This window comes from Ptychodera flava, chromosome 8 (genome assembly GCF_041260155.1).
Source record: "Ptychodera flava strain L36383 chromosome 8, AS_Pfla_20210202, whole genome shotgun sequence".
NCBI classification, from domain to species: Eukaryota; Metazoa; Hemichordata; class Enteropneusta; family Ptychoderidae; genus Ptychodera; species Ptychodera flava.
The window spans coordinates 15,812,887-15,828,265 of NC_091935.1; the positions used below are offsets into that span (position 1 = coordinate 15,812,887).

Genomic DNA, 15,379 nt, shown 5'->3' on the forward strand with positions numbered 1-15,379 from the left:
GCAGTACATGCGTGTATGAATCCATTTGTTTGTGACCTTTTCTGACAAATAAATACACGCTGGCTATGTGCAGTACATATGTATCCATTTGTTTGTGACATTTTCTGACAGATAAATACACGCTTGGCTATGTGCAGTACATATACATCCATTTGTTTGTGACATTTCTGACAGATAAATACACGCTGGCTATGTGCAGTACATATGTATCCATTTGTTTGTGACATTTTCTGACATATAAATACACGCTGGCTATGTGCAGTACATATGTATCCATTTGTTTGTGACTTTTCTGACAGATAATGGCATACTAGCTGTGTGCAGTACATATACACCATTTGTTTGTGACATTTTCTGACAAATAAATACACGCTGGCTATGTGCAGTACATATGTATCCATTTGTTTGTGACATTTTCTGACATATAAAGACATGCTGGCTATAATCAAAAGCTGTACTTTGGGTTGCTAAATGTTTCCACTAATGTTGAACTGCAGAAATATTGTCAAATATTACCAACCATTTTCACTACAGTGATTTTATGAGATACGCAAATAGTGTGATATTTTTGCTCAGATGTTTTCAGAAGAAAAACAATATTTAGAGTTCAATAAACCTGTGACATTGTGGATTTTTGTAAATGTCAAGGAACAAATATGTCTCCATATGAGTTGTTAGACTAGTGTCACAAATCATGTCACGGAGTACGCAAACACCTAGTAGACCTACAGCTACCTTTTATCTTCTAATAAGTCAAATGACACATTATAACCAAACATTGAATGTTTCCTGGCTATAAACCCACGACAGTGCCTTGAGTCCATGTCTGTTGGTGCATCTCCTGTATGCCCTATGTTTATGGTTTCCTTTCAGTGTTTAACCCTTTCCTTACCGTGGTTTTGCCCAACCTTGCATCGCTATCAATAATGCTTGTGGACCTGCTTATAGGGAGTTGGGTACACTGACAGATCTAGTCATGTGTCATTATGGGTCTCCCATCCCACAGAGATCCATACATGACTTAATATTCCAGTCTAGGAGTGCAGTGAATGAATCTACCTGTCCAGGTCCCTGTGTTGTTATGAGTCCATTCATCATCTATATCCTGGCGACATAAAGGAACAACCATGCCCAGAAACGATAGCAATTAATTAATTAAAATTTGACTGAGCTGTGTACAGAACAGTTATGCATCAGTTCACTTACATGGTATCACAAAGGTGATTGTACCATGATGAAAAATTTGACCTCAATGTACAGAAAAACTTGTAAACATGTTGCATTTTCTTCTATCTGGGTAGAAGTGTTACACATATTAGAATATATATATATATATATATATATATATATATATATATATATATATATATATATATATATATATATATATATATATATATATATATTTTCCATGTTTTATGCAAATATTTGAAGTCAGACTCCAGTGTCTTTTGATCACATGGTGCTTTCCAAGTAGTAATATCGATAGAAAGAGCGGGGACAGCAACTGCATCTTTTGATGTTTTTCAGTAACTCAAAGCATGTTGAGATACACAGTATTCAGCTTGTCAACTAAGCCTGTATTAAAATACCAATGTAAGCAAGGACACAGCACATTTTCAATGTGTATATGCTGTGTCCAACAGTTGAGGTACAGAACAAGAATTTGTAGTCTGGCATACAAAGCCAAAAATTGAAAAATCCTGAAAAAAATTGACAGCTACTGTCCCTTTATGAATGTCCATTCTGACTTAAGTGTATATGCTTACCTAAGGACAATTACCTGTTTTGCTCAGGACATTAATGTATTGGCATTTTGTAAGACTTAACAGATTAATAGTATTTTAAATATATTCCCAACAATTCAGGTTGTGATCATTGTTGTGCTGTTTCACTTTTCCAAATGTCAAAATTACCGCAGTGTTCTCCCCAGGCCGTTTAACAGGATCGGCCCCGATCCTTTATTTTTTTCGCCCGATCCTTTATTTTTTCGCCCGATCCTTTATTTTTCTTGCCGATCCTGTTTCATGTCCGCTGATTCTCTTTAAATGTGGCTGAAGACCTATTGTTTCTCGGCGGCGATTTTGTCACTTTTATTTCAGCGAGCGTATCAAGTGTGAAACGGTTCTAATGTGGCGATAACACGACGTGCAAGATGATAAAAAGGTTTATTCCATCGCCAAAATGTGTGAAATGGTTAGACTGTTCTCCTTTTATGTCGATACTTTAGGTGTTTTACACACAATACGGCAGGGTTATCGGGTGCAAAGCACCCAAAGTCACGCTTGTCTGTGAGGAGAATAAATGGGCCGGCCGTAGTGCAAATGAACATCGGCTAAGACGGATGAAACTTAAATTCAAAAAGCATGAAATGTGTTACGCTGCCGATCGTACAGACAACGGCCATTTTATACAACTGACATGGAGTATACTCAACGAAAGGCTCGGTGTTGCATCTTTGCCAGCGGGCACTCAGTCAAAGCATCACTGGTTGAACTGTCAGTGTCATTGCCACAAATGTCTCGCACTGGTAAGGTCAGGAAAAGTGATCTGATCAGAAGTGGCTGAAATCGTACGATTGGTTGAGACAAACATCGATGCAAAAATGTATGGTACTGCCGTGTCTTCAGATCGTTGCGTGTCCGAGTTAGCACGCTTGTTAGCCATTTCGAGATCTGTGTACGTCAACATGACGTTGAAGCCATGTGTGTCACCTCGTGTCACGCATTCGTAACTTGCATGGGTTCGTTCGATTGACTTTGAGAAACAGTTGCACTTGATCCAGTTTCAAAACCCATGACCCATTTTACAATATTCAAGGTACCATGAAATGAAATAAAAAGGAACTGCATGAGCGAAAACAATCATTCGTTTGATCATCTGAATACAGCAGCTATGTACGTACGGTTAGGGTATACAGTATAGGTTCAAAGGTCGCGTGTGTTAAAGTGTGCTCCACACAATGCATGGCGGCCGACGCCGCGCAGTTGTCGAAGTTCGTACGTTCGTCGGGACCGTTTGTCGAAGTAGAAGTCGATGCAATTTCAAATCTTGTTCTTGAAAATACCCGGTATCAATATTTTCGGGCTTCTCTTTATTATGAATTGAGTTTTAGAGTCAACATATTTCTCTGCAGGCATGCTCTGCTGACTCCGAATTGTAAGTGCAATATTCAGTCCCGTATGAACTTGTCTGTGTAACTGTTTTGCCATGAACGTTTAAAAAATACGTCAATGGTTTTAGCAATCTGACTACAGACAAACATGAAGTAACTAAGGATCACATAAAACGTCTGATTTTGAATGTTATTCTAGAGAGAACTGGAAGACTTTGAATGAAAATATGGATGTAATATATGAAGTGCTTAAAGTGCATAAAAGATTTTACTTTATCCTTTTATTGTGGGATTTTTTCTGATGCTATGGTCTGGAGTTATGTATTGCATAAGTAACATAATATTTACATAGTTATTGTTATGCAAATTAGCCGATCCTGTTTCAGAAATTTCTGGGGAGAACACTGTTAACTATGAGCATATCCACCACGCACATAGTGAATTGTTCCGCCGAGAACTTGTGAATTTTGTTTGGCAGACATGAGAAATTGTCCACAGTGTTTTGTGTTAGTGCCATACATTCTAATTATTCACCAATGATTTGAATATTTCCAGCATGTGTTTTGATGTTTTTCAGGTCTTTTTTAATTTTTCTGTCAAATGTACATGTTAGCCTGTCATTGTTACTGCATCAATTTGCTGTTTACCAGCTATAAGTCCGTGTTTCTTTCCAAGGCAATCATCATCGGTCACCATGTCTCTGTAATTGTCTTCATAATTTGTGAACCATGGATTGGAACGTGACTTGTCAGTTTCACTTCTCAGCAAGCGCTGCTCGCACCAAGCGAAGCAATCAGTCAGTCATAATGTGATCCTGCCGATGCAGCGAATTTGGCAAGGTCTACATTTTCAAGACGATCAAAAAAATTAGGTGGACATTTGTGTAATTGGTTTTGTCGGTATCAGTTATTTCATTTTTGATGAGAACAGCGAAACCAGCCTGAATATCAAAAGCAATGCAGCATTTTGAATGTTACAATTGTGATACCTGTATGGTTAAGCTTCTCCTTATTCAAGATACTTATCCAGTAGTATTTGAATTTTTAACGCAATGTTGATAGTATCTTTTGACTGCTGTGTTGTATATAATTCCCACTGAAGGCAAAATTTTTCAATTGAAAATTTCAGTTCAAGGATGGTTTTAGGCAAATTTATAAATAAAAATATATTTTCGAGGAATACTTCTGAACATGAATTCATTAGGAATTTCCATGAATGCTTCAATGGAATTGCGATAAGGAAGTGTTAAAATGTGGAATTCTGGTGAGTACAATTCAGTGTAGTAATGGAATATTATCATTAATGGAAAGTGAATGTTCATAAATTTGTTGACGCTGTCACAATTTTGTTAACCAAAGTCATTAATGTAGGATTAATTGTGAGTGGGATGGGATAATTAATGGCTGTTTTTTTCAAATTGACCTATAGGCTGACAGTTCTTATACATGTATTCACTTTGATGAAGGATTTATTATCCATGATCACTCATGTGTTTGTGCTGGTTTTCTTTCATTAATAATTGTAATTACTATAGTGTCATGGTCAAGCAAGATTAAATATTGGCCCAGTTATTCCACACTGAGACTCCATAATGGAGTCGAGTTAGACTTCCAAGGTGTACATGTAAGAAGATATTCATCGGCACTGTATTTGTCATACGTCAGCATACATGTACATGTATGCACACTGTGTTAAGACTGGTACAGTCTACTGATAAATGTAGCACAACGTTGGTGTGAGATTATTCAACTCTTCCAACAAATATAAAAAGATGTCATGAGATAGAACATAACACTTTGCATGACTGATGTCCATTGATTCTTGTTCCACAAATTTTGACAAAAAAGATTTATTGTCGGTAATGGGAAATATCTTTTCATCTTGAACATATTTGCAAACATTGATAATGCCGTAAGCTTTCATTGTGGATGAAGGAAGATATGCTTTAGTACTGTTTTCAGATTTTTTCTCTCCGCTGATTATTTCGCAGATATCTGTGCTTCCGTACACTGATTTTTGTGAGATGGAAGATGTTTACTGGCCGCTGTCTGAGCTTCTTGAACTCAACAGTGCCTAATGTCCTTCGCCAAGATGATGCAATTTTTTTCATATTCATAAATCATGATTTAGTTATCTTAGAAATCGTATAAACTCTCACCTTTCTCAGCAATATTTTTTTTCCAAGGAAAGTCACTTTCTATCGATTTGTCGATTTTATCAACTCTTTGCATTTCTTCATCATTGGATATTCAGTCCACATGTGGTCAAGATTCATTTCCTGCAATGTGTACGCGCTTGTTAGTCCCACGGACACCGTCCGGGGGGACTTATAGGTTTGGTCATGTCCGTGCGTGTGTGCGTGCGTGTGTCCGTGCGTGCGTGCGCTGTGCGTCCGTCCGTCCGTCCGTTCACGCAGATATCTCTGAGATGCCTGGAGCGATTTCATTCAAACTTGATACAAGGATTACTTCATATGTCATACAGATGCACGTCAATTTGTTTTTTGATACGATCCAATATGGCCGCCAGGCGGCCATTTTATTACGATTTTTTCATGTACAGAGCCATAACTCAGGCATGTTCCAACCGATTTTATTCAAAGTTGGTACAAGGACATTGACCAATGTCATAGATATGCACGTCAATTTGTTTTGTGATACGATCCAATATGGCTGCCAGGCGGCCATTTTATTACGATTTTTTCACGTACAGAGCCATTACTCAGGCATGTTTCGACCGATTTTATTCAGAGTTGGTACAAGGACATTGACCAATGTCATAGATATGCACGTCAATTTGTTTTGTGATACGATCCAAAATGGCTGCCAGGCGGCCATTTTATTACGATTTTTTCATGTACAGAGCCATTACTCAGGCACGTTTCAACCGATTTTATTCAAAGTTGGTACAAGCTTATTGACAAATGTCATAGCTGTGCACGGCAATTTGTTTTGTGATACGATCCAAAATGGCCACTGTGCGGCCATTTTATTAGGATTTTTTTCATGTACAGAGCCATTACTCAGGCACGTTTCAACCGATTTTATTCAAAGTTGGTACAAGGACACTGACCTATGTCATACATATGCACGTCAATCTGTTTTGTGATATGATCCAATATGGCCGCCAGGCGGCCATTTTATTACGATTTTTTCATGTACAGAGCCATTTCTCAGGCATATTTGCATGTTTCGACCATTTTATTCAAGTTGGTACAAGGACATCGACCAATGTCATAGCTATGCACATCAATTTGTTTTGTGATGCGATCCTTTATGGCCACTGTGCGACCATTTTGTTACGATTTTTCATGTCCTGAACCATAACTCAGACATGTATCAAGTGAATTTATTCAAAAGTATTTTTATCACAGACCTAATGAAGAGGACTCTATCCTCTCTGAGGACCTGTAATCAAAATACCCATTAACAAGTGGGGACTGTGTCATCAACGACGGCTTGTTCACTGTAACTCCCAATTACTGAAAATGTCTCGGATTCCATGCATTTTGATGTCGGCAAGAATGAGATTTTTGCATATTGCAGTGTAACCTATGCCAGTGTAATATTATTCCATTCCTTTGTAAAAGAGTTGCATTTTTGCAAAAATCCTTCAGTCTACATTCATAAATCCAGCATTTCAATTTTACAAACCATGTAACGTTTACCGTTGAAGTGACTGTGATAACAATTAAATATTGCTGTTGATTTCTGCATACAGCCTACACTTTGATTTATTCATCATTGGGTCCACATGTGTATTGTCAATATTTGATTCCAGTGCGTTGAGTACATGATGTGCCTAGCTACTCCAATTACTAAGCATGATTCATTAACTTTGCCAAAAGGAGCTCGAGTAGACACCATGTGAGATAAAGCAAACTAGTTTCCCTGTGGAATAAATTAAACTTCTTTCCTGTGTGATCCTTCCTGTGTGATCCTTAAAACTGTTTTGCATCAATACATGCCTATTATTATACACCTACCATCAGGAACAATAGACTTTCACATGCGCTAAAACAGCCGTACAGAACGCCCTATCGGTAACATTGACCATTTCCAGGTGCCCCCCGCCAGACCCTATATGCAGTGCATTCTGTGGCTGCATCTGCACGTTCACTGTTGAACTGTTTCAAGAGACCGATAGGATGATTGCCAGAATATGTCTCGCACTCTGTACGTGTAGTTCACAGGCTATCCCCAAGTGTGTCTTGTGCAAAAATTGGAAGGAAAATTGTTAAACTCATATGAAAATGGTCAATACTCGGCCAATTTGACATGGCTGTCAGGAGTGTAAGATGTTTCATGACGAAAATACCGCAAAGGATGCACTCGGACATTAGCGCCACGCATCGCCCTCAGCTTTGTGTTTGACAGTGTGCTGCGGCGATATCCTCGCGCATCCTTTGCAGTATTTTCACAATAACCTCATAATATAATTTCCCTGTGGTCTTGTGAAGGCTTTGGAGTTACATTACAAAGATGACAATTCTTAAAAAGAAAACAAGTCAACAGTGAAATAGCATGTGCAAGTGTTTAATGTTTCCATCTTTAGTACTTACTAAAAATTAAATTTACCTTAGTTTGGTGATTTTGTTTTGCTTTTCTAGTTACCTTGATGTAATTTGATCATTTCATATAGTGTGGATGGGCTGATATATTGTGTATGAGTTGGTTAGGGATGAGGGAATTCATAGTTTATGGGAGCTGTGGGAGAAAAGAGCAATATGTATTAAAGAAGTCTGAATAAGTCTGAATTTTACTTATATAGTTTCTGTATGTGTGTTACAGATTCAACCTTTTCACCATCAAAGTTTGGTACAGCCCCGTTGTTTATAGTGGCAAAGTTGGACCTCTACATAGGGAAATGGGGGTGACAGATATCCAAATTTTATATTGCAGAATTTTTAACCCAATGATGAGTGTAGTAACAATAACTGTTCTATGATATGTTACAGTTGAACAAGACAGCAAAGGCAGTTCAGGGGATTTGTCGTCTCTGGGAGCAGATATAGAAAAACTTAAAGACAGCGTAGAGGCTAACAAAAATGGCCAAGAAGAAAAAATTCAGAAAATACAGACTGATCTGAATGGTGTTTTAGCTCAGGTAAGTAATGGAGAATGCACAATTCCTTTCAGTATTTCATATTTCAAAGACCCCTGCGTTAAACAGTGTATCATACCACCTAAAGTTTGCAAACGTAGAGTACGTTTGAAGAAATTTTTTGAGTAACATGTCCAGAATGTTCATGGATGAATTTAAAACCATTAGGCCTTGAGGTTTAGGTGTTATTGCCATTGTTGATTGTGTATGTCTCAGGGATATAGTTCGGGCAAGTAGAGTGTAAAGCGGCTTCTTTCCTTATTTCTGCGTGTGTTCCCAGTAAACAAGTCTCAAGGTCTTGTATTTTTTATGGGACCTCTAGCACTGTGTTGAAATTAGCTACACCTAGGCCTACCTAGTTTGCAGTAATCAGTGACCTTCGTTTTACTTGGCTCCCGGTAAAGCCATCAGGGGATTCAATTTACATGTATATTGACTTGTTTTGCATTCAGAGATGCATTGCGCGCTAGTCAGTTGTGATTTCAGAGTAGGTGTGTTGAATATGTTGTACTGCCTTCTAGTGACACATCAAAACCGCCGATCAGAAATCAAACAGTTTATAGGGCATTATAGATTTGGGCAAATGGGAGGAATGAGATGTAAACAAGATGACATATATAGAACAAGTCACAAGGCCAAAATTACTAAGTGTACATGTTAGAAAAGGTCTTCATTATCATATCAACTCATGGTTTTCAAGTCCTGTCATGCAAGTACAAACAGCATAAAATTTCAATCAAGGTTGTGTAGTTTGAGATATACATCCCCATTAAATTTTTCTGCCATAAATAACGGCATCTGTGAAAAAGCAGTGACTGCGTTTTCCATCTGGAGGTCATGCTTTGCTTGCGCTGCGTTTCCAGTTTTTCATAGAACTTGGATATTACGGGTAAGATGGCAAATGACAGGAAGAAGTATCTTTCAGCTGTTTGTCAGATCACAGAGCTGTCATCCTCTCTGTGAATTTGGATTTTGTTTTGTCGCAAACAAACCTGGTGAAATGTGAGGGTTAATTACCATACTAGGTAATCAATGTAAGACTTGATGGTAGACGGAAAGTGCTGAGTCACTGTTTTTCAGCAGATGAATTTTTTTAATGGCATAAATATTCAGTTGGGATTTATATGTGTTTATCTCAAAATTGAAACAGTTTGGATTGTGATATTTTTGTTGTTCATTGACTTTTTAATGTCCCCCATCTTATCAACGCATAAGCCGCCATGAAAATGACAGCTGATGTGATTCCCAAGCAATTGCCATGTTGTAATCCTATGAGATTGATTCAATAAGTTTTACTGTGTGTCTACGTCTTTCAAGGGGATGTGGTTGGTTTCTAGGAGAAACGATATCATAAGTAGTTAGTACTTAGTAAAAGGGTATAGGAAATTTTTGATAACAGTTACTGATAGTGTATCTAGCTGGTCTGTTAGTGGCTTTCCAAACCCCAAAACAAATCACACAAAATGACAATCTGGATTTTGGACTGCACTATGCATTGAGAAAGAAAGTTTTTTCCCCGGTTGATTAAGGGAAACAAACAGTGCTTACAAGTACTGAAACTACATCCCAACCCTGGACTCGGTTTTCCTCAATTCAGTAACAGTAATCATTGAACAGAATATATGTCATGTTATATGCAATCACTGTCTTGTAACAGAAAGACTTCAGTTCCACTCAGTCTAAATGGACTGAGATAAATAAAATTTTTATTCAAAGATTTTTCCGCCATTACGATTGGTTGAGTCACAGCTATCTATCCATGCATTTTAAAAGTTATGTCTATTAATTCCCTGCAGATCACCCTTCTTAATAAGACAACTAGGTCTCTGTCAGAGAGGGTGTCATCGTCCATTGAGGTCCTGGCTTTGCCAAACAATGTCCAGTCCTTACAGCAGGTGAGTATTAATTTTACCATTTCCCTTACTCAAAATTTATTCATTTGTATACACTGTATGTGTGAGGGAAATACTGCTTCATAAATATGGATATGTAATTGTGGAGGAACCCAAGAATTTGTAATAGGAAATTTAGACGACTTGATTTCCATGGTGGGCTGCTAGTCATGCACTTTAGACAAATGCTGTATTGGTTCATATCAAAGTAGAAATCGTTGCAAATAACAACCTTTGCTGATGTTCAGACTCATCATTCTCAAAAACATGTTTGTCTTTTCATAAATTGTGAAGTCAAGTGTGCATTATCATGAAGGAAATATTGGAAATTCGGACATTTAAAAGGTGTTGTCATATGTTTTAAAGAGATCTTGCCTCAAGCTGTTGAGTATGTATCTTTTTGTGATAAAGAAATCAATCAATGAAGGTAGCCGAGCAACAAAAAGGTTTAAACCCTTTTCCTGCCGAGCGCCCTTGTCCGTTATTCTCCCAAGTCAGTAGAAAACCCGCCCATAATATGTGCCTGCAAAAGATTGGCTCTCCTGCATGTTATCCTGCCAGCCATTTTGGCAGAAATCGCCCATTTTCAGGGTAGTTTTAGCCGTACTTATACGTGTTAGACTTCGATAATTTCTACATGCCCGTAGACATGGGAAGGAGCTCAAGGGTTGCTGCAGAAAAAAATTGAGGTCACCGGCTTTGTTTGCCCCTGGGAGTGCGTCATTTTATTGCCGTTTCATGTTTATTTTTTCGGAAATAAACTCCTTCAGTATTACGTACGTCCGCTAGGCACAAACATCACCTCACTCGTCTGTTAGTCAGAGACCCTGAGGTCGTGCTAGGGGTGCAGCAGCACCGTCAACCTGTCCTGTTTCCCCAGGGTAGGGTCATTGAATACGTACCTCCAACGACTTGGCAGTGTAGCACAAAAACTACGTTTTTGCCGTTGTATTAACGACATGGCTGAGCCATTGAAGCACAGCTTTATGTAGTTTTGCCAGCTCAGTTGGGAGTTGGCTTACGAGTGTTACCGTTCATTACTGACTTAATCGAGTGGTCCTCAGTCAGGTACGGGTTTGTACCGACATGGCTTGGGCTGCAGCTAACCAGTGATAACCAGTCACTACCCCAAGTCTTCAGTTCACTTTTGCGATGCACGGGTGCAACGCAATATGCTTCCATTGTTCTAGCCATCGACGTGTCCACATGCTGGCAGCCATATTGTACTGCTAGCTGGTTTGCATAACAAAAGCAGTCCCTGCTAAATGCAGACGGTATCCCCGTACATGTAGCATATTGACCTCATGTGCCCTTTTGAATTCTCTGTACGCAAACAGCGTACGTAGTTACCAATGCATCGGCAAGAGGATACGTTTGCCTGCAAACCAGAGCCAGTACTTCGGACGGTGGAATAAATAAAAAATCCAAAGCTACGTCCATTGAATGGCACGGCCAAGGCAGTGAAGGACGTTGCCTGGCTTGAACTTGCAGAGCTGAAGCCCAGCTTAGTACGTCGGACACCAGTTTGTAATGGTATTTCCGAGTCGTTCATATCCGTTCCATGGGAGGAACAAGTCGAGCCGTCCCGTCAAAAATACGTTCTCATTTTCAGTCACGCACAACTGAATAAGTGACTTTTGTCTCGCACCATCGGCATATCTGCCAAGTCGTTTGCAAGAGGTAGCCTTCTAGATTAGCATTGCCGAGTTGGTCAAGTTCGGCAGCAATCTGTATAGTGCCAGGCAGCCAAGTACGTCCAACTCCGCCAGAAAACGTCACCATGCTATCCTGCCAAGTCCGCTAAAAAGCGGTAAAAAAAACCAGCCCCCCTCGGGTGTGGGGACTGGCTGACAGGTTTCTGCACCTTTCCCTGTCCTTGGACTCCCTGTGATCCCATTTCGAGAGCAAACGCCGTTCCTCGCCCAAAACCTGTCCTCGAACGACCCCTAGCGTGAGCAAGGGTTTGCTACACGTAGTTCCGTCGACTAGGCAGGAAAGGGGTACCAAAAAGGAGCCCGATTTCCACCGCCTTAGGAGGATAACGGCCGTGGCTGCTCAGCTTCTAGCTACACCGAATTTCAAGCGGATTTTCACCGACTTGGCAGGAAAAGGTTTAAACCTGTCCCAGTACAGTAAGAATAAATTGTTTGCTATGTTTGCCAAGTGTGGTTTAGTCACCATAGAAAATCCTAAGATGTAAAAACCTGAAGTGTTTATACCACTTCTTAAAAAAAAGGCCTTTGAAAAATGGTCAAGTTTCAATCCCACGGGCTCCTTATGTATGTCAGATACAGGTTCAGCATTATGTTAAAACAGCTCAGTTAATCACCTTGTTGTCCAGTGAAAATGAGAAGAGTGGGACCAAACCGTTGGTGGTGAAAGTGTTGAACTCAAGTTGTCTCGATCCAGGAATTAAATGTTTACACAGTGAGGATTAATGTTGTGAGGATACTTTTAATTGACTGGTTACTGAAAAAAATGTTGTTATTTGATTTCATTTTCAGTCTGTTGCCAAGCTGGGAAGTGATGTGACGGGTATCCAAGCCAAAGTTGACACCTTGGAGTCAGCGGAGAAGCAGAATGAGAATGCCATCAACACTGTCAAAACTGATATCGGAAATGTCCAGGTAATTCCATGCTCTGTGCTCCAGCAGAGATCTTGAATAATCTGTCAGTCACTTGGAAAAGCCTGGTAAAATTGATTTTGCATCGAAAGTTTCAAATATGCAATGGATGGTGATGTATGCAATAGATCTTGCGTAGAAATTTTCACATTTTGTCGTCACAAACACTCAAAGAAAATTCTAGGCAGAGAAAACGGCAAAAATTAAAATCTCTTGAAAGTATTGAAATCTCTGAGGAACATGGCAGCTGCCAAACTGAGTAATACAGCATGCATATTAATGAAGTATATGATGCTTTCTGTATATAATAAAGGAAGACACTGTTTTCTCGTAAAGTTTAAAGCAGTTGTAACTATACAGATATATATCAGTCAGTCATACATGTATTTAGTCCAATGTGCTGCCTTGGAGAAAATGATAAATGATGAGCTATTTAAAAATTAGAAAATTCATTTTGAAATGTTTTGGTCTTCAGCAAGACTCTTTGAGAGCTCTAATGTGTGGCAAAGAATTGAGAGAGTTGTGAGATAAGATAAATTAGAAATTATTCTGTTCCAAAGGTGCATAATATATCCCAAATTATGATTTCTCATGAGTAATTTTGAAATGTAGTCATATGAAATATCAGAAGAGCAGATACTGAAGGTGAAATGAAGAATCTCATATGTAGCATGCTGGGTTTACATCCATCATTGCACTCATCCACAAACTGTACAATGACCATTGATACACTGTTTATAGCTTTCCTGCCAAGAATGAAGACTTGGCTGCAAGGTGTATTTTATCACATTTTGCTCTCTGCTGCTCAACAGTTAATTTATGTGTGTGGCAAAACTCTAGGTGTGTGTTCTCTCATTTCTCACAAATATTATAAGCTCATTTGGGTCAACCTACATCGATATGCAATAGTTCGTAAATGTTGATGACATGTTAACAGTAATGTGAGCCGCTTTAACATTTTTTAAAAGTGAAACAGAGAGTATGATATTCTTGATAGAAATTTCATCGCTTGAGGCATTTGCAATAGGGTGATGGAAGATACTTGTGTGTCTCAGATATGTGAAAGAATTTTGCATTAGGAGAATTTGAGTGACAATGGATTGTGACAGAGGGCAATTGGTGCATGAGAGGACAAATGGCAACCTTACAAAATTTTGTAGTTTGTTTGACAGTTCCAATTCTGTCTGTCTGGCTCTTGATGGTTCATTCTTGCCTCTGCAGTGTGTGATGATGATGATGCTATAAACCCTGTGGCTCAGCTCATCTCGAGCTGTCAATCAAGTTGAGGGTCTCGTCTAATGAGCCTTTGAACCTCATCACTAATGCAATCATCATCTCGGTGGAATTGAATAAAACAGTCTGCAAATAACGGTGATGGCTGATTGATGGGGCAGATGCCCATTCACATCCCAAATGGATCGGAATGATTTCAGTGTAGATCTGATTGACATTAGATATGCAGACACACTACACATCAATTCATTTGGATTTAAGACACGTCTGAGATGTCATAAACATCAGCCCATCAAACGTCACAAACTCTATAACAATATGATGTTATATATGTATGTACACTGCCATTCTAGTATTGCTAGAAAAATTACGGTCATACATTGTCACTGGCACTTTTTTCTCCACAAAAAAAGAAAAGGATATGATGAAAAGTGGCAAGGCTGTTGCATATACCACAGAGGATGGGCACTGATTCTTGTCAAGGATTGCCAATTTATACTCTTCCGCTGTGGATAATTTAAACTGTAACAGTGAAAACCAGGAAACAACGTACATTTGTACCCCAGGTCACAGTGTTTGTTGCTATTCTTGCCAGATTGTAGGCATGAGAAATAGATTCAAAATAAAATTTATGACATTTGTTCACACTATCATTGTATTCATGGTGTCCTGTATGGCATATTTATCTTGTCTGTTGGTAGAAATCATCAAGATTTTGGTTAGTTATCTGTTTTAATGCTACAGATCTGTGATTGTTGTCGGCTCAAATAGCAGGCAATTCATTCATCTGAGCTGGTACAGTGATATTGCACATAATATTTACAGGGTGTTATCACAGCGCTCAATGGGCTGTTATCAGAATGAGCTTTCATTTATGGCTGCATCAGATAGTGGCAGTATGGTACAATCTTATCATATGCAGTCAATGGTACTCAGTAACAGACCGTCAGCTGTCGGTTGTTGCATTACAGCGTCTTAATACCAGAGGGATTCTGACTCCTGGTGTACCACACACCGGGCAAACAAGCCTGGGTAAATTTTACAGCATTATGACAGGTTTATTTCTAGAGTGATATTCCCTGTCTTGTGTTCTCTCAAGTGGCCTGTGTGACTTGTTTACAAAGGAAGCAAATTAACTCTGAGTTATGGTGTCAAAGAGGGGAAGAGAGAAAAAGGCTGTCACTGATGAAATCAGCTTGATTTTAGTGGATTTAATCAGTTTGAATGAAGCACTGTTTACTGTACATCTTTGCTACTGCAATTTTGACAGTGCAATTTTCATCAGAAAACAAGGATCAAAATTACCAGACTTATTCAATTAGCCATTGAGATGTAGAATTCTTGCTTTTACAATTTCATTCCCCTGGTTGATATTCTCTAGAGGGGTGTGTTCAGTGGTTATTTCGCTTGCA

The 15,379-nt window shown here is 38.9% G+C and overlaps 1 protein-coding gene across 8 annotated transcripts in view; it reads left to right on the forward strand.

The window, feature by feature from the left end:
- LOC139138615 (uncharacterized) overlaps positions 1-15,379 on the forward strand; it is a 72,440-nt gene that overhangs the window by 39,149 nt on the left and 17,912 nt on the right. For all 8 annotated transcript variants that reach the window (XM_070707055.1, XM_070707056.1, XM_070707059.1 and 5 more), the window contains exons 3-5: positions 8,073-8,221; positions 10,015-10,113; positions 12,615-12,737. In XM_070707055.1, coding sequence (XP_070563156.1) covers positions 8,073-8,221; positions 10,015-10,113; positions 12,615-12,737 — 371 coding nt within the window. The remainder of the gene's footprint in view (positions 1-8,072; positions 8,222-10,014; positions 10,114-12,614; positions 12,738-15,379) is intronic.